The sequence below is a fragment of the Coregonus lavaretus genome (genome assembly GCF_964263955.1).
Source record: "Coregonus lavaretus genome assembly, chromosome: 24".
Taxonomy (NCBI): Eukaryota; Metazoa; Chordata; class Actinopteri; order Salmoniformes; family Salmonidae; genus Coregonus; species Coregonus lavaretus.
Window position 1 is genome coordinate 28,446,089 of NC_140011.1, and position 27,712 is coordinate 28,473,800.

General features: G+C 41.5%; 1 protein-coding gene across 1 annotated transcript in view; it reads right to left on the reverse strand.

The window, feature by feature from the left end:
- Positions 1-9,855: 9,855 nt before the first annotated feature.
- LOC311099814 (leucine-rich repeat transmembrane neuronal protein 4-like) overlaps positions 9,856-27,712 on the reverse strand; it is a gene marked incomplete at both ends in the record, with an annotated part of 37,369 nt that continues 19,512 nt past the window's right edge. Inside the window, one exon of the mRNA XM_084140561.1 lies at positions 9,856-9,921. Coding sequence (XP_083996687.1) covers positions 9,856-9,921 — 66 coding nt within the window. The remainder of the gene's footprint in view (positions 9,922-27,712) is intronic.

Genomic DNA, 27,712 nt, shown 5'->3' on the forward strand with positions numbered 1-27,712 from the left:
ATATTTAGACTAGACTACCCAGCACAGAGACAACAACTGATAGACAATAGAACTCAGAGGGCTGAGCTTGCTTTATGCATGTTTGTATCATGCAGGCCTATGCAACTGTAGGCCTAATAAAAAATGTACTCACAGTCTATGTCATCACTATTATGTTGATAGATTAATTCCAGTTAATAATTTTGGATTGAAAAGTTTTAATATAAACCTAATCTGATCACATTCATATTTTCTCCCGACAAACAAATTCATTCTAAATACATAACGTTACCAATTTGTTTACCCTGACCAGAAGAATAGGGCACATAGTCTGTATGCAGCTGCTATTATCAAATCAAATCAAATCAAATCAAATTGTATTGGTCACATGCGCCGAATACAACAGGTGCAGACATTACAGTGAAATGCTTACTTACAGCCCTTAACCAACAGTGCATTTATTTTATTAGTAGCCTACAGTTGATCAGACTGAAAAATGGTCTCGTTTTCAGATCTCTAATGTTTAGTTAGGCTGCTGCAATATTTATGTCATGAGCTTTTGCATGTGTCTGTCCGGAGTGATAATGTGTTATCACCTTTGCTAAATAAATACCGGAGGAAAGTGGAAAACCTACTTGAGTGCGTGAAAAGATGTGCTGTGTCAACCTCTCTTTTTAATCTCACTTTTAATGGATGATGCAATGTAAGCGATCAAATAATTCTGAATTGATTTCGACATCCCAGAGAAGACAGTAGAAACGTCCATATGCTTAACAAGTAAAGCATCGTAACGTGCAATTACCTGTGCAAGCTCCTTGTAGTTGCCCTTGTTAGCTGAACTTTCGCTCTCATTGTGCCCCTAAGTAAAAGCCAACTCTTGCCGATAAGCTGCTTGTGACCCTGTTTCTTCTTACCTTCTCGTGTAGCACAGTTTGAATACGCAGACGTTAGTCCATTACTTGATTGAGGCAGCTTTTTCCAAGAAGCTGGAATCTGATGTGGGCAATGAAAGGGGTTCTTCAACAAAAAAAACACTACATTGTTGTTAGCATTAGCTAGCTATTCTGCCGGAGAAAACTGCACTCTGGTAGCTAGCTAACGCTAGCACTTGCTACTAAAGTTAGCAGGGCAAATTGAAATAAATTGCACTAACTCCACACAAAAATAAAGTTCTAAAACCAAGAAAACAATATATGTAGTTTGCTGTAGTTTGAAGAAACTAATTTGAATTTAATCATATCCTAAACATTTTCAACTATCACTCTTCACTCTCAATCGCTATCCAATATGTCACCAACTCACCAAGCTTCTCAACACATAGAACCCCCATAATGCTCTGTGGCACAACCCCAATACACCACACTAGGTTCATTCTCTAATCCTAATCCTATGATTGGTATGAAAAATGTATGCACTCACTAACTGTAAATCGCTCTGGATAAGAGCGTCTGCTAAATGACAAAAATGTCAAAATGTCAAATGATTGGATGGACAACATGTCAGGTGACGTGAATATATTTAGTATAGTTTTATCTAAAAAGGATAACCTTTTTCATGTTTCATAATTTTTTTTAAATTCTGAAATTCACTGAGTAGGATAATCCTCACCTTCCTCCTCTGAGGAGCCTCTGCGACACACCCAAATGGAGAGCTAAGAAAACCATATGCTATGGTAGGTGAATTTGGGTAGTTCCTTCTTATGGTATATAATGTATGTCATTGGCAGCTTAAGGCATGCATGGGGTAATTTGCCCTGTCAGCTGCTGTTTCTGTGGTAATTTAATGCAAAGCGATTCATTGACTCTGTTCTGGGTGCATCACTGCCAAGTGACGGGCAGTTTCTTGAAGGGCTTTCTTGTAAAAGAGATGGACAGGAAAAAGGAGCTAAGGTCTTTCTGTCAGGTCTTGTCCGTGTCTGTCTGATGAACAGTAATGCTCATGGTATTAAAGTCTGTGCTTTAACAATCAAGGGTTGTCTTTTCTGAGTCTATGAAAAGCTGAGTGTGTAAAGTTTAAAAATATCTATATCTAGGGAGTGTCATGAATTAATAGTTGCGAGGCAACCCCCATGGAACTGTTGTGACTGAAGATGGCTTATTTCACAATTCCCTCTCCCTTCATCACTCCTTTCGCCTCTCTCTCTCTCTCTCTCTCTCTCTCTCTCTCTCTCTCTCTCTCTCTCTCTCTCTCTCTCTCTCTCTCTCTCTCTCTCTCTCTCTCTCTCTCTCTAGTGAGAGCGACAATCACAGCCTGAGCAGATTGCTATGGGCTTTGAGGTGGAAGACAGGGTGAACAAAGACGTGGCGGTGGCAGTGAGGAAGCAGAGGCGTGAACAGAAATTCCTCCATCACCAATTACAGCCCTGTAATTTCAACCTGATTTGAGGAGCATGAGAAGGAAGATATGTTTTTACCTGACCTGTTCTCTTATATTGAGTCTCTGTCTTATCTTAACCTTGATGAAATAATGATTGTATGTGGGAAATAGATGTGTGCGGAGAATCGGTAAATTGGAAAGCGTATTCATCTCGACTGCAACATTTTAAAAGACTAATCAAGTAGGACAAAAAAAACACACAGTTCTACAGTAGGTGTTTCATAATTGTTTACATAAAAATTACAGCAATTACTTCATACCTTTTTAAAATGGGATTTTTCTTCATGAGAAATTGGTCCACGCAAGTGTAGTTCAACTGACTTAGGTACATTGCATAAATAGGTGGACTTCCTGGTTCTATTAGGGTGGTGCTGCTTGTTTTTTTTTTGTGTTGAAGGATTGAGGGGGTGATCTTTGCCAGTGCAAAATCTGAGAAAAATCTCAACAGGCTGGCCTGAATCCCACTGGTTTTTCTCTTGTTTGTTTGTTTGACTCAGCTGCGATTGTGTACAGTATGTAATCCATATTGCACCCACATGGGAAAGAAATGTGACAGAGTAGTACTTTCACAGTGTCAAGTTGGATTGTGTACAGTGTCATGACCAGAGTTAATAAAGGCCACACCAGTGTATTTGCCTACAGTTGAACATATTCACTCTGGGGCCTTTCCGGAGGAGGAAATGTTATGGACTGCTAACTGTCTGGTCTGGACCCTGGTCAACACAGGGGCTATACAGCCTCATGCATTATTCAATCAGTGTGGTGACTTCAACACTGCGCTCTGTCTGTGTTACCATCACCGGGGAGAGGGGGAGAAAAAAAGAGAGAGAGCGAGGGAGAGAGAGCGAGAGAAATGGGAGCGGGTGGTGGGGGGGGGGGGTAGAATGAGTGAAAGAAGGGGGAAGAGCGAGATAGAGGGAGTGAGAGAGATAGATATATAGAGGTAGAGCCAGAGAGAGAAAGAGACGGGGAGATGGAACGCCACAGGGAAGGCAAGGGATATTTGCCATCTGGACCTCTGAGCTGACAGCTTGACACGTTCCAAGAGCAGCGAAACATAGAAGCAAATTCACAAACTTGGCCCCCTCTTGAGAAAAGTAATGCTGTGGTACATGGAGCGTAATTATTGGGCCGGTGCAGCGGCGCGGCACCCGTGGTGAGTGTCACCATGAACAGTATACGGTCGAACAGAGATCAATGCTCCACTCTCCGAATTAATGGGACTAATAATGGTGATGTGACAGGACCATCACTGAGAGATGTGTGGGGAATAGGATAGACTTTGGCGAGCATTAACACAGACACAGATCAGACGTATACAAATAAACACAAACTGTGTGGCAGTGTCATTTGCAGTCTCAGTCACACGCATTTTGTTTTTTGTTTTTTTGGGGGGGTTTTTCGGGGGGAATGGATCAGCTTAATATTGCAGATAGATTGTATCTTCTATCAATGTAATTGTCTGCATCACTTCCAATCCGCCATGTTTTTTTTATTTTTAATTTTTTTATATATATACTCCCCTTTATTACTTTTCAACCCCACCATCCTTTCCCTACTTGGAGTAAATTAGTGAACAACAATGCCCAGGCCTCTACTTCCGGTCTATACTTACTATCTACACCTTATGGACAGAGTTAATTTTACAATAATTCTATTATATATATATATATATTTTTATTTTTATTTTTATTGCTCCTTAACTTCTTCTACTCTCAACCTCTCCGATCATTTTCATGATGTCCATCCGGTTTGCTTCTATATGCCATATCTTTCTAACTGTGCTCTTTCCCAAAAGCTCCCAACATACAACCTATATACTTATTATGGACACAGTATGCTTACATTATTAGCTATCTTTGTTATTATTTGTTGTTATTTGTTATTAGTCCCATCCTTCAACTCTATTCAATACCTCCAATCTATCTCTTAACACCATCCATATAGGATTTCTATTTGCCATATATATTTCAACCGTACTGTGATGTTTTACAAAAGTTCTGAACCTTTCTATTCTCATTGCTTCTACAGATTGTGAATTAAAAATAAAAAAAATTGCTAAAAGTATTATTATATTATTGATTGATTGACTATGACTTTTCAGATCACCCAGTAATGCTATCTGCAAGGTTAGTTCCAGGTAAATATTGCAATCCTTTAGCCATTCTTGGACCTGTGTCCAAAAACAAGCTACAAATGGACAGAACCAAAACAAATGATCTAATGATTCTGTCTCTTCACAGCAAAATCTGCAGAGCTGGGAAGATTGTATCCCCCATATAAATAACATTCTATTGGTAGCAAGAATTTTATATAATAATTTAAATTGAAAGATTCAAATTTTTGAATCCGGTGTCGTTTTGCATGTCAGTTCATAAACACTATGCCATGGGATCGGTACGTCAAAGATCTCTTCCCAACTATTTTGCAATCTATATGGGACGGCTGTCAATCCTTTGGTCCTTAAGTGAAACTGATATACTTTTTTATTTATCACAGTTTTCCTTAACCAATTATGTTCTTTAATGCAAGGCCGACAGACAAGTTCCTTACTTTCTCCCCCTTCCACTTTCCTCTTCCACTTTCGCGGTGAGGCTGCAATTATTTTGTTGTAATTTTGGGTAGAGCAGACATTTCCATATGTTTTTGTCAGCTGCATGTGCGACATAACTCCACCAGTCCTACCGATGATATCATTTACGAAGATTATACCTTTTTTAAACATTCTGTCAAAAAATAAAGGTTTTTTGTCAATTAGTATATTTGAATTTAACCACAATATTTGTTGCATTATTGGTTCTGTCGTTTCTGGAGGATTAAATTGAAATTGCAACCAACTTTCTATGGCTTGTTTTAGAAATAGTGACATTTGGGAGATTATTTCCTTTTCAAATAACTGAAAGTGAGAGGTTGTAATCTGAATAAAGGGAAAAAGGCCTTTCTTGAACATTGGGTGAGACAATCTTACTAATTTGCTTGAGAACCAGTTCGGATTTAAGTATAACTTTTGGATGACTGAAGCTTTTAGTGATAGGTCTAATGCTTTAATATTTAATAATTTCTGTCCTTCGAATTCATATTCATTATATAAATATGCTCTTTTAATTTTGTCTGGCTTGCCGTTCCAAATAAAATTGAATATTTTTTTCTCATATAATTTAAAAAACTGTTCGCTAGGCGTAGGCAAGACCATAAGAAAATAGGTAAACTGGGATAATACTAAAGAGTTAATCAGGGTGATTTTTCCACAAATTGACAGGTATTTTCCTTTCCATGGTAGTAAGATCTTATCTATTTTTGCTAACTTTCTATAAAAATTTATTGAAGTGAGATCATTTATTTCCTTTGGGATATGTATTCCGAGTATATCCACATCACCATCAGACCATTTTATTGGTAAACTACATGGTAATGTAAAAATTGTATTTTTTAGTGATCCAATACGTAATATAGTACATTTGTCATAATTTGGTTGTAATCCAGAGAGGTTAGAAAATGTATCTAGATCCTCTATGAGGCTGTGGAGGGATTCTAGTTGTGGATTTAAAAGAAAACATGAATCATCAGCGTACAATGACACCTTTGTTTTTAAGCCCTGTATTTCTAATCCTCTGATATTATTATTGGATCTGATTTTAATAGCTAACATCTCGATGGCCACAATAAATAGATATGCCGATAGTGGACAACCTTGTTTCACTCCTCTTGACAGTTTAAAACTTTCTGAGAAATAGCCATTATTTACTATTTTACACCTAGGGTTACTATACATGATTTTGACCCATTTTATAAGAGATTCTCCAAAATTGAAATGCTCCAGGCATTTGTATATAAACCCCAGTCGAACTTTATCAAATGCCTTTTCGAAGTCTGCTATGAATAGCAGGCCTGGTTTCCCATATTTTCCATAGTGTTCTATTGTTTCCAATACTTGCCTTATATTATCTCCAATGTATCTTCCATGTAAAAAACCTGTCTGATTAGAATGAATAATATCCGACAATACCTTTTTAATTCTATGCGCTATACATTTTGCTAGGATTTTTGCATCACAACACTGAAGTGTAAGGGGCCTCCAATTTTGTAAATGGACTGGATCTTTATATTTTCCACTTGTATCCTGTTTCAGTAATAATGAGATCAGACCTTCTTCTTGAGTGTCAGATAATCTACCATTTACATAGGAGTGGTTAAAACATGCTAATAACGGTCCTCTTAGTATATCAAAAAAGGTTTGGTATACCTCGACTGGTATGCCATCCAACCCTGGAGTTTTCCCAGACATAAAGTCTTTAATTGCATCCAGAAGTTCCTCCTCTGTAATTTCACCTTCACATGAGTCTTTCTGTGTGGCTGTTAATTTTACATTATCAATAGAAAAAAAATCTCTACAATTAGCTTCAGTTAGAGGAGATGGAGGCGACTGAAAATAAAACATATGCTTAAAGTACTTTGTTTCTTCCTTCAAAATATAATTTGGTGAATTATGGGTGACTCTGTCAATTGTAACCAGTTTCATTAAGTTCTTTTTGGTAGCATTCCTATGTTGAAGATTAAAAAATAATTTTGTGCATTTTTCCCCATATTCCATCCAGTTTGCTTTATTTTTATAATATATTACACTTGATCTTTCTTGAATAAGTTTCTCCATTTCTTTTAGTTTTTCCTCTAATTTATTCTGAGCCTCTATGTTACAGTTTTTATTGCCATCTATCTGTTCTGTTAGACTTTCTATTTCCTTTCTTAGTATAAACTCTTTTGACCTAAATTGCTTTTGTTTTCGAGATGAGTACTGAATTGCATGGCCTCTAAAGGCACATTTAAAGGTGTCCCATACAATAAGTTTGTTGGTAGCTAGCAGGTACATTGAGTTCATCATACAATTTCACACATGTTTAATAACTGCATATGGACATACACACAGGCAGACACACACACACACACACACACTCACCCACCCACACACACACAGACTCAAGTAGGGCACTAACAAGCTCATTCAAACACGATTTATACTTTCTCAAGTTGGTGTGCTCATGCTCATGCTCACGTTTCCTTTGATTTTATTAAATGGTGTACACCCTGAAAGTCCATATGCTGGAGAACAGCTTTGTAACAAATGTATATTGTTTCCATTAAAGTATGGTAGAAAAAAAGGATGAATGACCATTTCTATTTGACCAATTTCTATTGCTCACCATTGATTCAGTTATTTACATTATAAAACAGAACATTTTTCAGTGAACAAATAATACAGTTAATTATAAAATGTTCAATACCTTTATGGGGAGATAGCAGAAATATACAGTACAAAATAGTTATCTTTTTAATATAGAAATCCATTGATACTGTTTTGAGATGAGGCAAACGCCTCTGAGCTCAACCCCATTTGAACAATTATGAAGAATGAAAGCGGTGAATATGAGTCCCCATTCCTCTCTCCACACACACGCACACACGTTGGTTTTACTATCCAAGTGGGCACCGAAAAATGTATTCCCATTCAAAATCCTATTTTCCCTTACCCCTAACCCTAACCCTAACCTTAACCTTAACCCCAAACCCCAAACCCTAAAACAAAACCTAACCCTAATTCCTAATCCTAACCCTTAACCCTAATTCCAACCCTAACCCTAATTCTAACCCTAAACCTAACCCCTAAGCCTAAAATAAAAATGTTCCTTTTGGGGACCTGCGAAATGTCCCACCTTTTTTTTTTTCTATCCTTGTGAGGATTGGTAAAGTTAAACCACACACCCACCCACCCACTCACCCACACACACACAAATTCAACACATCCGTTTAAAGGGGATTTGACATATCCTTTTAAGGAGATTTTGATGTAGACACAGCATGTATTCAGCGTTACTCACAATTTGTTAGCAGTGGCATGAACCGTATTTGTGACACACATACATAATCTCTCGTTCAAATACACTGTCAAGCAATGCAAGCACACTCATGAATGAAGTCAAACACGCTACACGCTACACACACATACACACACCCACACAGACATGCATGTTGATTTGGCAGAAGAGCACTGTAGTACTATAAGAACGGGGGAGCGTTGAGGCTTCATCCATCTTCAAAGGTTCCAGAGAAATTCAAGGAATCCTCTCTGGAACGTTCATCATTCCAACACACACACACACACACACACACACGCACACGCACACGCACACACAGATAAAATGGCTCATACAGAACATCCATCTCTGTAGTGCGTTCACCCTATGGCACTAGTCTCATATCAGTGAGAATTCCCACCGAGGCAACTCCGCTTTGAAATGGTTCTGTTGTGAAATCCTCTGGTCCTTTTAATGAGACAGAACCACCAAAGCTAGAGTTCTCCCCAGTGCCCACGAGACAGAGAGATCCAAAACACCCACCCCTAAAGGCCTTTGGTGTCGGAGAAAGATGGTAGCAACAAATAATACTGTAAATAGTCATATACAGTTGAGAAGTTTGAGTCTCTTTCTTTTCTTTCCTGATTATGGGCCATGATGTGTAATTACAGCTGTCTGTGTGTCTGGGAATAGATTGAGTTCCTCTACTACTAGATGTGATTGGCAGGAAGATCAGTTGTTCTCCAGACCAGATCCTCAGACTTCTCAGAAAAGTACCTCCAGCTATTGACTGCAGCTCTCCCCAGGGGACTAGATGAACAATGAGAGCTTTACTCAAATATTACTCAAGAGACAGGTACACGCTGTAAACTTATAAAGCAAACAAAATCCACATGAACACTTCTGAGCTGCAAACGAGAGCATAGCTTTTTTTGAAGCCATCTTGGCAGAATAGAAATTATTGATCTTTTTCTAAACCACAGCTGCAAATAATGGGTTGTTCAACAGCAAAGAAAAAACATGGAAATGTATTTTAAATTACACACAGCAGAGTTTGCACATTTCAATTTTGCCAGGCAGTCAGAGCTACTTGTTCAGTGCACATCATCAGGTCGTTGCTGGGCTGACACCTGTGGTTTCTTGCCGGGAAAGAAGGGACAATCTGCGTCTGGACGGCCACCGCCCTGTCCACTTGTCACCTCCATTAGCTGTAATGGTCCGTATGCTCCACAGACCATTTTCACTTCGCCAGCCTCCAGCAGAGTGACAGGGTGACACTACCCATTGTGGCAACGGTCAGAGAGGTGTTGCAGACGTGAATTGTTCCAAACCCCCTCAATCAAAGGGTTAACATGGCCAAGGCTTTAACAGCAACCTTAGTCATAGTTGGATGAACACTGTCATAGGGCAGCTGAGAACCAAGATACAGAAAGATTATGGAGAAATATTCAGTGGTAGAAATCCTGAAAGTCATTCTTGCTTCCAAATTAGATTGTCAATGGGCCTGTTGAGGTATAGTTTGACATCTGTCTGTATCAGATGTTTAGAGAGTGCCACCGTAAGGTCAGGACAGACAGTAATGGGGTAGCTGTAGTGTTGTAGGGCCTGATTCCTCTGCTTGTTAGCAACTGGCTGGTAAAACGTACGTCTTCTAGTGAATGGTGGGTACATCTCCAAGCCAAGCTCCAGGTAGTGGACGGGGACATGTGTATTCACTCTGAGGGGAAAATAAAGATAGCAAAGTTAAAACAATCTAGCAGTCTGTGAGTGTGGTACATTGGTGGTGGTTACAACATAAAGTTAAGTACAGTTCCTGGTTAATCTGATCATGGCACCCTGGAGCCATGACAATGCAAGAAAAGCAAATTAGGATAAGCAATTAAGCAGACAATGAAATGCTACCGCTTGAACAGTTTAGAAGTTTGAAATGGAGTGGCTTCGCTTAATGATAGAGACAGAACGATGAGACTCCACAAAATTAAAATTCTGACTCGTCATCCGTGTTAATTTTAGAAAATGTTAATTCACGTTTCGGAATTTAAATCAAATTGTTCTATTCTGTTCAATTGACCTTGCTTAAATTGTATCTTAAACAAATTGTTTTAATCCTTTCTGAATACTAATAGTAATGTGTATTGTGCGCAATGATCGTTATCTCAATTACCCTCTAGTTCGATAAAGGCCTGAATCTAAAATATCGCTCTGGTGCTGACCTATTAGGCTACATAATGTTTCCCCCTTTGAAAGACATTCGTATTTACATGACACATCTCAGCTAGCAGTTTTCCTCTCTGCAGATATGGGAATGTATTAACCTATGTTGCTCCTCCACACCACAGATGTGTTTTTTCCCCTAAACCACATGGGTTAAATGTCCATTAACCTGGTAAAAAAAAAAAGGTCTTCATTCCTCCTGGAGTGTTTTGAATGTCAATTAAAGTCACTGAGCTCCACTCCAGCTTGTATTTAAGCAATGGAATCTCCACACTTATTTTAACTCCAGAGCCACAAGCTGTGAATTAATCTTAAACCCGAACAGCGGCAGGGATAGACTCAGTCTCTGCCTTACCAAGGTTGCCTCTTTGCCTTTCCCTCCTTAAAACCCCTAGTTTGCATTTTAACCTTTAAAAAAGCTTATTTTGGGTCTTGGCTCCATGTAAATCCAGTCTTAATAATGTAGATGTTCTGAAATACTTTGGATTTTGCAGTCCTAAGCAATTTCTGGACCTCTCAGAATCTGCATGGAATTATGAAGGCGAAGCGTTCTGGTGCCACAGCTTAGATAACTGTGTGTGAGTGTCAGATCCTGTTTCCCTCTGACGTAAGGCTACATCTAGGATGCCCTGAGCCCAACTTTGATTCAGCCAGTTATCAAACAGCCAGACACAACTCAATCATCTCTCGCTGAATATAATAATATAATATATGCCATTTGAGTCTCTCAGGTGGGGGAGCTAATGGTGCACTGAGTTAATCTTAGAACTTCATGCAAATTCAATTTTAACACAGCTCATACAGCCAGGGGGACACACACACAGACTTTGACTACAGACGTTCACAGAGACAACCTTTACCTCAGGACACTATAACAAATGAATTCACTGAAGCAAACATTTTACAGAAATGTTACTTATGCAACAGAGACAGATAACCCAATGGGGTTTCTTGTAAAATAGCCTTTCCACTATTGAATTCAGACATCGTTCTGGTAACATAAGCCTCCTTGTGGCTACCTGCACTTCTTTAGCAGACAACACTGGAACATAGGTACCATATAAAAATAGATGTGTGCTGAACAAAAATATAAACGCAACATGTAAAGTGTTGGTCCCATGTTTCATGAGCTGAAATAAAATATCCCAGAAATTTTCCATACGCACAAAAAGTGTATTACTCTAAAATGTTGTGCACAAATTTGTTTACATCCCTGTTAGTGAGCATTTCTCCTTTGCCAAGATAATCCATCCACCTGACAGGTGTGGCATATCAAGAAGCTGATTAAACGGCATGATCATTATACAGGTGCACCTTGTGCTGGGGACAATAAAAGGCCACTCTAAAATGTGCAGTTTTGTCACACAATGTGTCACGCCCTGGCTCTGGGGACACTTGTATGTTGAGCCAGGGTGTGCATTTCATTTGTTTATCTAGTATGTGTATTTCTATGTTGGCCTGAGTGGCTCCCAATCAGAGGCAACGAGTGTCAGCTGTCGTTGGTTGTCTCTGATTGGGAGCCATATTTAAACTGTCTGTTTCCCATTTGTGTTTGTGGGATCTTGTTTCAAGTCTGTTTATGTTAGACCGTGAACTGTCACGTATCGTTTGTTGTTTTTGATCGTGTCTCTAATTAAAGAGTATGTTTGCCTGCAACGCTGCGCCTTGGTCCTCATCTCTGTTTGACGATCGTGACACAATGCCACAGGTGTCTCAGGTTTTGAGGGAGCGTGCAATTGGCATTCTGACTGCAGGAATGTCTACCAGAGCTGTTGACAGAGAATGTAACGTTAGTTTCTCTACATAAGCCACCTCCAACGTCGTTTTAGAGAATTTGGCAGTACGTCCAACCGGCCTCACAACCGCAGACCACGTGTAACCACTCCAGACCAGGACCTCCACATCCGGCTTCTTCACCTGGGGGATCGTCTGAGACCAGCCACCCGGACAGGAGTATTTCTGTCTGTAATAAATCCCTTTTGTGGGGAAAAACTCATTCTGATTGGCTGGGCCTGGCTCCGCAGTGGGTGGGCCTATGCCCTCCCAGGCACACCCATGGCTGCGCCCCCTGCCAAGTCATGAGAATTTCAGAGATTAGGGCCTAATTTATTTATTTCAATTGACTTATTTCCTTATAACTCAGTAAAATCGTTGAAATTGTTGCATTTATATTTTTGTTCAGTATGACTATGTAAGTGTTTCTATTATGGATGTGCCTACAGTAACAGCTCTACATACCCTGCCATGGGTATTAGCTGTGTTACAGATATAGGATCTTAATTTGATCACCCTGTTGCAGGATAACTTTCCTGCAATGCAGGACATTTCATATTTGTGTGTATTTGAGGTTTAAAAAGGCTTCTAAAATTTGTCATTTACACTTTGAAATTTCAGAATTTTTCCCTTACGAAAAATGTATCAACCCCTACAAAAATGCCCATTCATTATAATCCACATAATAATTCACATTTCCTGTTGCTGCGTGATTATTTTCCTGCTGTAGCAATCTGGCTCAAATTAAGATCCTACACCTGTAGCTATGATGTAAGAGATAAAACAGAGCACAAAGACATATGCATCTCAAACAAAGTCTAGAGATTCCTCACTCCAAAATGTCCACACTTCTCAGACAGTCTTCTACTTTTCAGGAAACATTCAGAGAGTTTGCGACACTCTTGTAATTAGCCTGTTAGAGTGTGCACTAATTAGGATGATATAAACATGAGGTAATTAGTTTGCTCTGTGCCAGGGTAGTGGGAGCTAACAAAGACAAATGCCAGGCCCTCTTTCTGGGAGCACAGGGTCCTCTCTCCCTCTCTCTCCCTCCACCCTGGGCTCCAATTAGCCAGCAATATCTTTTACTTATTTTACTGAAGCTTTCACTCCTCTCCTATTTGACATGAGACGAAACAGCAAGCAGAATAAATTAGTTGAGCTAAATGATGCTTCAGTGACCTGTGCATGGATCGTGGAGCGGGTTGCGGTGGCAGTGGATGAACACGGCCCTTGCTAGGTCTTTGTAGGGCATGTGATTAACAAGGTCTGCTAGGACTGGGGAGGAGGTGAGTGTGAGGAAGAACACTGGGGACTGTGTGATTCACCCCCCTGCCAACAAATGAGATCATTATGGACATGTGGCAGCTCTAATCTTCTCACCAGAAAAGGACAAAAGAGAGAGGGATGAAAGGGGAGCAAAGCTGAGCTTCTCTATCTCCTTCCCTCTGCCTGTCTCTGTGTAGAGGATAGCACATTGTTAATGTTACATCCTGCTGGTCATATATTAATATACTGTAAAACTCTGGAGCTATTAACCTCATATGTTTTTTAACGCTATCTCTCTGTATCGCTCTCTCTCTTTCTCCCTCTCTCTTTTGCTTTACACCTTTTTTTGGGAATTATCAAATATTTACATTTTAGTCATTTAGCAGACACTCTTATCCAGAGCAATTTACAGTTGGCAGAAATGCCTTCTGGAACATGTGAACTTTCATGAGCCTTAATAACAAACTTGTATGCCATCTGTAAATACGAATGCAATTGTTAAATTACAAGCCTAGTTGGTTTAGCCACGAAAAAGACAGGAACCTTCCTACTAGCCATGATTGGCTGAGATAATGGATGGGCTGGACATGCCGAGAGATTAGTTCGAATTGGTCTGCCATTTAACATGCTCCTGTCTATAACATGAGCTGCTCAGTATGTGTAGATAATGCTTTCTACTGTGGCTTTTTTGAAAGATATCATGAAGAACCGCAAAAGTCTTGCTCTCCACTTTCTGGAGGACGATCGTGCCATGCTGACTCTGAAAATAAATCAGACGATGAGGAAATCCCTGATTTAGGTTAAACATTTTAATTGAACCAGACATTGTAGCATCTTTTGATGACAGTGATGGGGAAGAAATGGCGATCAACAGTATTGTTGTCACGGAATAAGTTTACCAAGTTTTAAAATCAGTGGGATGCCCGGTGGAAGCAGAGTATGATAGATAAGGAGATGGACACAATTCTGGTGTTTGATTGCAAATATGCAGAGGGAGTCGAAAAGAGAACACAGAAGGCTGTTGTAAAAAACACCTGTCTCCGGATTACATCTACAAACTAAGGGCAACCATGGTATCCACAACAGTGAGGGAGAAGTATTCATCCATGTATATGGGAAAGAGACTAGCTAGCTACATTTTCAGATATTATAAGTTTCAAATTTTGTCAGAAAGTCCTTTTCATTGTAAGTTAAAGTGTACTGTTAGATAGCTAGCTAACGTTAGCTGGCGGGCTCGCTAGCTAACGTTACGTGTATGATCTGTGTTGTAATATTATGCTAATTATAGCCTATTGTTAGCTAGCTAGCTAACATTGAACCTACAATACATGACCAAAAGTACAGTGCATTCGAAAAGTATTCAGACCCCTTGACTTTTTCCACATTTTGTTACGTTACAGCCTTATTCTAAAATGGATTAAACTGTTTTCCCCCTAATCAATCCACACACAATACCCCATAATGATAAAGCAAAAACAGGTTTTTATCCATTTTTAAAATAAACTGAAATATCACATTTACATAAGTATTCAGACCCTTTACTCAGTACTTTGTTGAAGCACCTTTGTCAGCGATTACAGCTTCGATTCTTCTTGGGTATGACACTACAAGCTTGGCACACCTGTATTTGTGGAGCTTCTCCCATTCTTCTCAGCAGATCCTCTCAAGCTCTGACAGGTTGGATGGGGAGCGTCGCTGCACAGCTATTTTCAGGTCTCTCCAGAGATGTTCGATCGGGTTCATGTCCGGGCTCTGGCTGGGCCACTCAAGGACATACAGAGACTTGTCCCGAAGCCACTCCTGCGTTGTCTTGGCTGTCTGCTTAAGGTCGTTGTCCTGTAGGAAGGTGAACCTTCACCCCAGTCTGAGGTCCTGAGCGCTCTGGAGCAGGTTTTCATCAAGGATCTCTCTGTACTTTGCTCCGTTCATCTTTCCCTCGATCCTGACTAGTCTCCCAGTCCCTGCCGCTGAAAAACATCCCCACAGTATGATGCTTCCACCAACATGCTTCACCATAGGGATGGTGCCAGGTTTCCTCCAGATGTGACGCTTGGCATTCAGGCCAAAGAGTTCAATCTTGGTTTCATCAGACCAGAGAATCTTGTTTCTCATGGTCTGAGAGTCCTTTCTGTGCCTTGTGGCAAACTCCAACTGGGCTGTCATGTGCCTTTTACTGAGGAGTGGCTTCCGTTTGGCCACTCTACCATAAAGGCCTGATTGGTGGAGCGCTGCAGAGATGGTTGTCCTTCTGGAAGGTTCTCCCATATCCACAGAGGAACTCTGGAGCTCTGTCAGAGTGACCATCGGGTTCTTGGTCACCTCCCTGACCAAGGCCCTTCTCCCCCGATTGCTCAGTTTGGCCAGGCGGCCAGCTCTAGGAAGAGTTTTGGTGGTTTCAAACTTCTTCCATTTAATAATGATGGAGGCCACTGAGTTCTTGGGGACCTTCAATGCTGCAGAAATGTTTTGGTACCCTTCCCCAGATATGTGCCTCGACACAATCCTGTCTCGGAGCTCTACGGACAATTCCTTTGACCTCATGGCTTGGTTTTTGCTCTGACATCCACTGTCAACTGTGGGACCTTATATAGACAGGTGTGTGCCTTTCCATATAATGCCCAATCAATTGACTTTACTGCAGGTGGACTCCAATCAAGTTGTAGAAATATCTCAAGGATGATCAGTGGAAACAAGATGCACCTGAGCTCAATTGAGTGTCATAGCAAAGGGTCTGTATACTTATGTAAATAAGGTATTTCTGTTTTTTAATTTTAATACATTTGCCAACATTTCTAAAAACCTGTTTTCACTTTGTCATTATGGATTTTTGTGGGTAGATTGCTAAGATTATTATATTTTTTAATCAATTTTAGAATAAGGCTGTAATGTAACAAAATGTGGAAAAAGGGAAGTGGTCTGAATACTAATAGAATGCACTGTATGTGGACATCTGATCGTCGAACATCTCATTCCAAAATCATTGGCATTAATATGGAGTTGGTCAACCCTTTGCTGCTATAACAGCCTCAACTCTTCTGGGAAGGCTTTCCACTAGATGTTGGAACATTGCTGCGGGGACTAGCTTCTATTCAGCCACAAGAGCATTAGTGAGGTCGGGCACTGATGTTCGGCAATTAGGCCTGGCTTGCAGTCGGCGCTTCAATTCATCCCAAAGGTGTTTGATAGGGTTGAGGTCAGGGCTCTGTGCAGGCCAGTCAAGTTTTTCCACACCGATCTCGACAAACCATTTCTTAATGGACCTCGCTTTGTGCACGGGGCATAGTCATGCTGAAATAGGAAAGGGCCTTCCCCAAACTGTTCCCACAAAGTTGGAATCACAGAATCATCTAGAATGTCATTGTATGCTGTAGTGTTAAGATTTCCCTCCAATGGAACTAAGGGGCCTAGTCCGAACCATGAAAAACAGACCTAGACCATTATTCCTCCTCCACAAAACTTTACAGTTGGCACTATGCATTCGGGCAGGTACTGTTCTCCTGGCATCCGCCAAACCTAGATTTGTCCGTCGGACTGCCAGATGGTGAAGCATGATTCATCACTACAGAGAACACATTTCCACTGCTCCAGAGTCCAATGGCGGCGAGTTTACACCACTCCAGCAGCGCTTGGCATTTCGCATGGTGATCTTAGGCTTGTATGCGGCTGCTCGGCCATGGAAACCCATTTCATGAAGCTCCCAACAAAAATGTATTGTGCTGACGTTGCTTCCAGAGGCAGTTTGGAACTCGGTAGAGAGTGTTGCAACCAAGGACAGACGATTTTCACGCTCTATGCACTTCAGCACTCGGTGGTCACGTTCTGCGAGCTTGTGTGGCCTACCACTTCGCATCTGAGCTGCTTTTCCTCCTAGACGTTTCCACTTCACAATAACAGCGTTTACAGTTGACCGGGGCAGCTCTAGCTGGGCAGAAATTTGACTAACTGACTTGTTGGAAAGGTGGCATGCTATGACGGTGCCACGTTGGAAGTCACTGAGCTCTTCAGTAAGGCCATTCTACTGCCAATGTTTGTCTATGGAGATTGCATGGCTGTGTGCTTGATTTTATACACCTGTCAGCAACGGGTGTGGCTGAAATAGCCGAATCCACTCATTTGAAGGGGTCCACATACTTGTGTATATATAGTGTAGTTGGTTAGCTTTAGTTACCTGCAGATTCATGTATGGTGGCTAGCTATGACAATCAGTTTGTATTGCTAGTACTATGGGTTGGTATTATTGCCACGTTCAAAACAACTGGGAACTCGGAATTCTCCGACTTCAGTGCGTTCAAGACAACTGGGAACTTAGAAAAAAACTAGCTCCGACGTTGAAAAATTATTTTGAATGGTCATCCAACTAGGAATTCCAACTCTCTTTCTAGAGCCCCGCCTTTCTGACCTGAAGATCACTGACAGCATGATTTGACCTCGTATTTATACAAATTCCCAGTTGTCTTGAAAGCACCATTAGGTTCATTGTTTAGCTAGCTAGCTAGTTAGCTAGATGTCTAAACAAAAGACTCCACTTCGCCAGATGATTACATGACCCATCAAGTTAGCCAGGTGTGTCTGGGGGTGATTACAGCCATCTATTGTATTTAATGAACATGTGTACATGTCTAGACAATAGTGACCCATCCACTTAGCTAGATATTGCTGGGGGGTGGTTATAGCATTTCCTTCACATGACCCATCAATTTAGACAAGTGTGTCTGGGTAAGAGTCATCAAATAATTATAAAATATTTATCTGGACACTTTCTTTTTTGGATATTGCTATTATGCAAATATGCAAGTAACCATTTCACTGTACTGTTTACACCTTCTGTATCCTGTATCCTATCATTTTTGCTACTACTTTCACCACTTTAATCTTGAAATCTTTGGTTGTTTACTACAAGCACATGGCCTCCCATGTGAATCCTTAAAGAGATGGGTGGGGCTAAGGCTTAAGAGGGTGTGAAAGATGCTGAATGGGTGTAGACAAAGAAGAGCTCTCCAGTAGGCGTATCAACACATTCAAGGGCAATTTTCTCAAAAGTGGGGTTAAAGTTGATCAAATTTCAAAGTAGAATTACAATCCCATTGTTCCTCAACTGCAGTGTATGATACACCATTTTCTAGCTCTGAGTCTCTACTTTTATCCAATGTAAAAAACACAATTTCAAATGTTGCTACATAGGACCGAATCGAGCTGGTCGGTCATATAATTTATAAAGGTCCTTCACATATTTGTGTAGACTTGTATGTCTTCACATGCAAATAGCTCGATGAAAGTTCCCAGCCTCATAAACCTCAGTAATTATCCTGCTGTATCGTCCTTAGTAAACATATCACAGAATGTTTGTGACTTTAATAATGAAGACGTGCTGTGCATAACGGGGCACATTGCTCTGGCAGCAATGTTTTATGTTTGCTGGTTACTTCCAAGTAAATAGTGGTCAACACAAGGCAAAGACAAAGGGGCTCAAAACAATTTCTGTTCATCTTTCATGAAACCTGCAGGGAAACATAGGCCTGCACCAAAAATCTCAATCTGACTAATACGTTCTGACTAATTTATTGTACAAAGCTACAATAAATTAATCAATTTTTTTCATTAAAGTGAGAGGGTAGATATAGATGTCGGATCCTAACTTGATCACTCTTTTGTCACCGAGAAATTTGCTGCTGCTTCAGAAAATTCAAATGAGCCTCTTGAGTCCCTGAAAAAGAGCAGATCTCTTTCTCTCAATACGGGGGCAGTCGAGTAATTGGGATTAGGGCTTGCTATCAAAATAACTTTCTCTCTCGCTTGCTCAAATGCTAGGCCTAGGTCCTATTACTGCAACATTCAAACGTACAACAATGTATCTGAAATGCAGCCTTACACATCAACAACCGTCATTTTATATATCTTAATAACACAAGATAGATATTGGTCTCCACTAGGCTACGAAATACAGTGTCAAGTGTATGTTATGGTCATAATTGAGTTAAAACTTGGCCTGGGGTATTCTAGCGGTAAGGGCACTGCCTTCAGCACAGCCGTGCACAGACAGTATAGACCTACCCTGTTGGCGTGGGTTCGAATCCGGCCCACGCCCTTCTGGCATTTAACTTTATTTATTTACACATTTCAAATATGGACAGTCCAGGGATATTTTACCCCCGATCTTCATAAGAAATTATCATGCCAGACACTTTTGGATAAAATAAATTGGAAACAAATAAAATAAAAACAATAACCTACACCAACATTAGTTTCCGTTCATACAAAGTGTTGGGTAAATTACCACAGTAGTGGTAAATGATGAAATACTTTATTTCCAGTGTAGTGAAGGGTATACGCAGGTATATGTATAACAACACGTTTTTCAGTGTGCATTGCGTATACTCACTTCTTAGTCCCCACGATGCGCATCAAAGTATTGTAGTGGAGGTCTTCTGGTAGATGGAAAGGCTTTCCCACAAACTATCTCAATTAAATGTTAACTAGCTACAAAGTAGCCTATGCCTACCTGTCAGAATGATATCATGATTATTTGCATCAATCCGGTGGCCATTTGTTTTGTAAACTCCATCTCATGTGCTAGGCTACTGAAACACAGCTAACCAAAAAACAGTGCTAGGTACAGTACCTGTGCACTTGAATTAAAGGGTAACTAGACAAAGAAATCTGAATTTCTTAGATTTTTCCCAAACCTCAAAAGAGATATCCTGATGTGGTTTAAGCATTGTCATGGACTTAAAACAACCACTTTTGTTGTTTTCCTATAATAATAAAAAAGTGAGCAAATACCTGAAAAGAAAGAGGAAAAACCAGAAACCTGTGAATTTCTGACTCAGTTAACAGCCTCATTTATCTGTTTCAATAGTAGGCCTACTATTAGCCTACGTTCACAATAGAGCTTTGGTTGGCCTGCCTGTGAAAGACCAATATAGGATTGATCATTTTAGGTAAACAACCTTTCAGCTACTCCCTGGCGGCAATTCTAAATATTTATTCAGATATTCAAATCCTCCTGCTGCAGGATTATTTTCCTCCTGCGACGAAACGGGTCAAATTCGGATCTGACATCGGTAGCTCTAAAAACAAACAAGCTAAATGGAGTATCAACCATCGGAAACTATACTGGAGGCAAATTTGATGTTTACAGGAACACATTTGATCAGAGTCCTTCTCATGGAGGTCCCTACCTTCCACCCAATATACTGTGCTATTTCATGACAATGTGATAACATCATACAATGTCTAAACATAGTGTTTAATTATTATCTTATTTTGAATGTATACCATTTCCCCCCTCCTTTCCCCTCTTCCTTAAGAAGAAAATAATAAAAGCACAGATTAATTGTAGTGCTGAAAGCATGAATGCATGAATATATAAATCTTGACAGCAAGAGTAATGTTTTGCCCGGAGACGCGTATCATGACTCAAACTGGAACGCAAACTTCAGTGTGACAGGGTGCACAAATCTCCAGGAGCCTTACAAAGGTAGGCAGGCAGCCAGCACAGGCAGTGGCTGAGATCTATTGGAACAAATTATCATATATAGGATTTAACTACGGACTGCTGCAGTCACTAAGTATGTGATAGAATAGCGATAAGATTCTGGGGGCGGTAGAGAATGATTGTGTATGTATGTACTGTACATGCATTGCAGAGAGTAGAGAAAAGACACATAAGCCATGCTTTAGGAATGTTGGTGGCTCAAGGATCTCTCAAAGGAAATGTGATGCAATTTACTTGTAGAGGATCCAACCAAACATGTCCCAATGAAATTGTGTGTGTGTGTGTGCCTGCGTATGTGTGTGTTATGATTTATGATTTTGATTTATGACAGTGATGGACGACGACATTAGGAGCGGCAGCTTCCTTCCAACACAATCTCACTCTATCCCTCGCTCCCTCTTTCTCTCTCTCAGACACATACACACACAAACAAATATCATAAAAAATCCAACAAACTCTCCATCCCAACAAAAAAAGGATATTAAAAGGATTTTACAAAGATGTTAACATAATTTTCCATCTCTGACTGAGTGTACAGTGCCTTGCGAAAGTATTCCTATTTTGTTGCCTTACAACCTGGAATTAAAATGGATTTTTGGGGGGTTTGTATCATTTGATTTACACAACATGCCTATCACTTTGAAGATGCAAAATATTTGTTATTGTGTAACAAACAAGAAATAAGACAAGAAAACAGAAAACTTGAGCGTGCATAACTAACTATTAATAATGGATTCAATGGTGCTCCGTGGGATGTTCAAAGTTTTGGATATTTTTGGAACCCAACCCTGATCTGTACTTCTCCACAACTTTGTCTCTGACCTGTTTGGAGAGCTCCTTGGTCTTCATGGTGTTGCTTGCTTGGTGGTGCCCCTTGTTTAGTGGTGTTGCAGACTCTGGGGCCTTTCAGAACAGGTGTATATATACTCAGATCATGTGACAGATCATGTGACACTTAGATTACACATAGGTGGACTTTATTTAACTAATTATGTGACTTCTGAAGGTAATTGGTTGCAGCAGATCTTATTTAGGGGCTTCATAGCAAAGGGGGTGAATACATATGCAGCCACCTTTCCGTAGTTTATTTTTTAGATTTTTTTAAAACAAGTAATTTTTTTTCATTTCACCAATTTGGACTATTTTGTGTATGTCCATTACATGAAATCCAAATAAAATCCATTTAAATTTCAGGTTGGAATGCAACAAATTAGGAAAAACGCCAAGGGGGATGAATACTTTTGCAAGGCACTTTACCTCTTTAATCCACGTATTTATCAATTTATTCATGGTTTATAAAACTACCTAAACAGGATAAGCTCTCCACCTTGAATATCTAACAAAGAAATCAGCCTTCTTTAGCCGTAATTCAGTGGTTAAATTAGGGCAAACAAGGCTATCTCCTCTCACCATTATTATTCAAGGGGCATCATTAATTTGTACACAAAGAAGCTTGTGTAATACCACTAAGTAGAAAAGTGGCTTTGTTGGAAAACTGGCGAAAATAAGTAGAGAACACAGGAAGTGTGGGTTGTGTTCTCACTGTGATAGTGACTGCAGCTGAACACAGGCACTGAGTGAACGTATATGCCTATAGGGCACGTTTAAAAAATATGTGGATCTCGACAAATGTCTCCATTCCCCTCTGAAAACCACCCTTTAATAATTCAAACATTTGCTGAGAAAGAGAGCCAAAGTCTTTGTGAATTAAAATTAATGTGACAAGAGAACAAAACTGCAAATACGTTCTGTAAAAACTTTATGGGCAAAAAATAGTCCCTGATATAAAACATTTGTATCTTCAAAGCAGAAGTTAGTTGTGTTGATGCCTGATGGTGCTGTTGATCTGGATTTAATTGACAGTCTTTCAAGATCTCTATTAATGTATTCATCTTCAGGAGGAGATGACAGAGGTGACACAGGGCATTGAAGCCCTCTAATATGCCTCCACTCAAGCAACCCTAGGAATGGTAAAGTAAAATGATGTGATGTACAGTTAGAGTGGCTAGGAGGGGGAATCGACAAAAACGCTGTTGCTTTATGCTTTTTTTGATGGTTTGCATTGATTTGTCTTGATATGAAAAAAGATAGGATGCAATGTCTCAACAGTGCAGATATTCAATGCACTTTAGAATCTCCTTATCAAATGATATTGTCTCTATGAGACCTTGGGGCTCTGGACTCCTTAGCTTAGGGCTCTACAATTAATAGAACCACACTGTGAAGATGCCAAAATGTAACTTTTCAGACAATACTCTGAAAGGAAATGTGGTATGTGTATTTACGAAAATACCTTACTTTGACTTTTCAGCCAATAGGTGAAAAGCAAAATCATGTTTTAGAAACTGGCATATGTGACATGTTGTATTTGCTTGTCAGATGAAAGTCCTTTGTGGTTCCCAGTGTTAACTGGTTAGGTTCACTGTCCTGTAGACCAGGCGTGCCTAGACGCAGATCCATATCTCCCTCTTTACCCTTAAGACAGTCCTACTGAGCTGTAGGACTGTCTTAAGACTCTCTCAGGAGCTGGATCCATGTTTCCCTGATCAAAGTTGATTTAATGCCATCTCCTAACTGATGGCACATTATCCTCCCACCTCATCTTGATATAAATAGAGCCTGGAGTGCAGGAGCTGCTCATTCTTTGCTTTCAATCGCAGCTGAATCCCTGCAGGCTTTTTTCCCTCTGTCCCTCAGCCCATTTAATTGACCTTTCCTTGCTTATGGACCAGAGGGCTATAAGGAAGTGGGGAGGGGAAGGCAGCAAAATAAATGGAGATGAGGTTTCTAATAAGACAAATGGCTTGACACTGAAGACCTGCGTGGAGTCACTTGGACAATACTGTAAAGTAGCTTTTGTCTGTTTGAAAGAATAACACACTCTCAATCACCTGCTGTATGTGATTGGATATTGTGTGTGTGTATGTGTGTGTGTTCGTGCGCTTGAGTGCTAGCCTGCGCACACACATGTGTATGTGTGTGTGTGTGTGTCTTCAACTCTGTGTTGCAGTATATAGACTATAGCAGTGTGTGTGGGTGAGCTGGAAGGTGGGTGGGTGTTACTGTTATCTGTGGACGCAGTACAACGTGTCTGCCAGCGCCGGCGGCAAAAGGAAACAGGAGCAGGTAGAAGATTACAAAATTCAATTTAAGGCAACGGAGGGGGTAGCTCTTTGATATAAGGTGCCACACTGCCACTGCGTTTGTTTCCTTCCGGTGTCACAGCAGCAGATCAGTCTTAGAATCTCTCCCCTCACTGTCTTAGTCTCAGATTTGCTATAAAACAGGCCTACTTGCTCTCCCTATTTGTCTTAGCTTCAGGGCCCGTTGTGGTGCCAGCTGCAACTATTAATAAACAGCTCAGTAGGGTTTGTAGTGTGGGTGGATTGGGAGGAGGGAATAGCCTGTATGGGCCCGGGGTATCCTATCCATCCAGCCACAGTCTTCACACTGGGCGTCCTGAGGAGCTACTGCACACTGGCACCAATTTCAGGTCATGTCTGCAATATAGGCAAGGAGGAATAAAGTCCTGCTCCTGAGACACAGAGTTGATGAGTTCAAGCTTGGGATAACAACATTGGCATGTAAGAACCATCAGGTGCATCATGTGTTTGCCTCACGGGGCTCAATGCTATTTAGTCTCGTTTCTGTCAGTCACTGCCTTTTATAGACAGATTTAGACTCTCCTTTAGAGAGTCAATGGCAGTGTGATGTTGTGGAGCTAGAGGATGGAGAGAGTGTTCAGGGACTAGTTCATCATCCTCCACCTAAACCCTCCACCTAACCGTGAGACTACCTCACACCCCTATTCTTTACGGAGACAATATTGACCTGATCACTGAATCAATTAATTAATCAGTTAATTCATAATTAAAGTGAAAAGATCAGATGACGCACACATTAAGCAGCTCTCTTGCAGACCATAGATCATGTTAAGAGGGATGAGACATGATTTGAAAAATGGGGACAAAATATCAAACCAGAACCTATTGGATATTCATTAAGAAGCCTCAGTGGAATGTGTGCGTTTAAGCACTTAATGGCTACTTAAAGCCGATGAGGCAGAGAGAGCGAGAGAGAAAGTGGGGAGAGAGAGCGGGAGAGGCAGTGGAGAATGAAAGCATTCTGTAAATGGTGTTTAGAGGAACGCCTGTCAAGTGGAACGGGACTTGAGGGGAAATTAGCCAGGGGACATGAAAACGGAGGCCTGTGTCGGGCTGCGTGACATGCCCCCAGTCTTCAAAGCTGTTTGAGGGGAGGAGGGGTATCTCTGAAAGTAACTCTGTGCTGCAGGGTAGACCCGGTATGAAAGGTGACACAATGGAGGACACATTTCTTTCCCCTAACACAAGATAGACATGAACAATACATCGATAGCGGCACTCATTTGACACTGATTTTTATTATGATGTAATTATATTATAATGGAACGTGGAGCACAATGCGAAGATTCCGATATACTGTACAAGATCATGTCAGCAGCAATATCTATAATCTAGATAAATATCCAGGGTATGAAAACAAGATTATAGTTTATTTGAAATTAAATAACATTTTAGCTTCTTACATATGTAGAGGTCTTTGAATAGGGGGCAGCTCTTTTTGAGTAGAGAAGCAGATCAAAAAGGTAGTTAGTTATACCTGACTTGAAATCTTATGACATGGAAATATCTTACACAAAAATCCTAATACTGTACATTTCTTTTTCAGTTTGACTTTCCACAGCCATTGGGGTAGCCAGTAACCTGTTCCTAGCACTCATATGTAGCAAGATGTTCATAATCATAACAAACAAGATATCACACTAATAAACATAGTGTAGCGACCTTAACCCAACGCCTAGCAGTGTCAAGCCAACACCTTTGGGCTACCCCACAAATTCGCTACATTGGTGTAAGAAGTGGGATGGTGCCCGTGAGGCCATCAGAAAGGCGTGTACATGTGAGGGACTTGGTATACGTGTGATGATGTGTGAATGACGGAGTCAGGCGCAGGTGGTAAAACACCGAAATCCAGAGTTTATTCAGTGTACATGAATAAAGTGCAGCAAGCGTCAAAACGAAACTAGCACAAGGGAAACCGAGCTACTCACTCTCACAATGAACAATCACTCACAAAGGACAAGGGGCAGAGGGAACACTTATACACAGACTAATGAGGGAATGAGTACCAGGTGTGTGTGATTGACAAGACAAGACAAGACAAATGGAATGATGATAAATGGAGCGGTAGTGGCTAGTAAGCCGGTGACGATGAACGCCGAAACCTGCCTGAGCAAGGAGGAGACAGTACCCCCCCCCCCCCCCCCCCCCCCCTTGACGCGCAGCTCCAGCAGCGCACGAACACCGGCCTCGGGGACGGCCAGGAGGACGAGGAGCAGGGCGAGTCGGATGGCGTCGATGGAAGTCCATCAACAGAGAGGGATCGAGTATATCCCTCACTGGGACCCAGCACCGTACCCTTCCCACTCCACAAGGTACTGAAGGCCCCCCACCCAGCGCCTCGAATCCAGTATAGAACGGACAGAGTACGCCGGCGCCCCCTCGATGTCCAAAGGAGGTGGAGGGACCTCCCGCACCTCAGACTCCTGGAGCGGACCAGCCACCACTGGCCTGAGGAAAGACATGAAACGAGGGGTTAATACGGTAATCAGGGGGGAGTAATAACCTATGTGACCTCGTTGATTCTCCTCAGGACTTTGAACGGCCCTACAAACCGCTGGCTCAGCTTCCGGCAGGGCAGGTGGGGGGACAGATTCCAGGTCGAGGGCCAGACCCGATCCCCCGGTACAAAGACGGGGGCCTCACTGCGGTGACGGTCAGCATTGGCCTTCTGACGATGCACGGCGCATTGGAGGTGAACATGGGCAGTGTTTCACGTCTCCTCCGCGCGCCGAAACTAGTCATCCACCACAGGAGCTTCGGTCTGGCTCTGGTGCCACGGTGCCAGAACCGGTTGATAACCTAAAACACACTGAAATGGCGTTAGGTTCGTAGAGGAGTGGCGGAGAGAGTTCTGGGCATATTCTGCCCATGGCAGGAACACCGACCACTCCCCCGGCCGGTCCTGGCAATAGGACCTCAGGAACCTACCCACATCCTGATTTACCCGTTCCACCTGCCCATTACTCTCAGGGTGGAACCCATAGGTCAGGCTGACCGAGACTCCCAGACGTTCCATGAACGCCTTCCATACTTTTGACGTGAACTGGGGACCTCGGTCAGACACTATATCCTCTGGTACCCCGTAGTGCTGGAAGACGTGTGTAAACAGGGCCTCCGCAGTTTGCAGAGCCGTGGGGAGACCGGGCAGAGGAAGGAGGCGGCAGGCCTTCGAAAAGCGGTCCACAACGACCAGGATGGTGGTGTTCCCTTGAAAGAGAGGCAGATCAGTTTAAAAAATCAACACTCAAATGAGACCATGGTCGTTGTGGAACTGGTAAAGGTTTGAACTTACCTGCTGGGGAGGTGCCTTACTCTGGGCGCACACTGAGCAGGAGGAAACATACACCCGCACGTCCTTAGCCAAGGTAGGCCACCAGTACTTCTCGGTCAGGCAGTGCACTGTACGACCGATACCTGGGTGACCAGAGGAGGGTGACGTGTGTGCCCAGTAGATCAGACGATCACGGATAAGTGCAGCCACCTACTGCAGCCCAGCTGGACACTGCGGTGGAGATGGATCTGAGCATAATGCCTGCGCTATAGCCGCGTGCATCGCCCATACTACCGGCGCCACAATGCATGAGTCTGGCAGT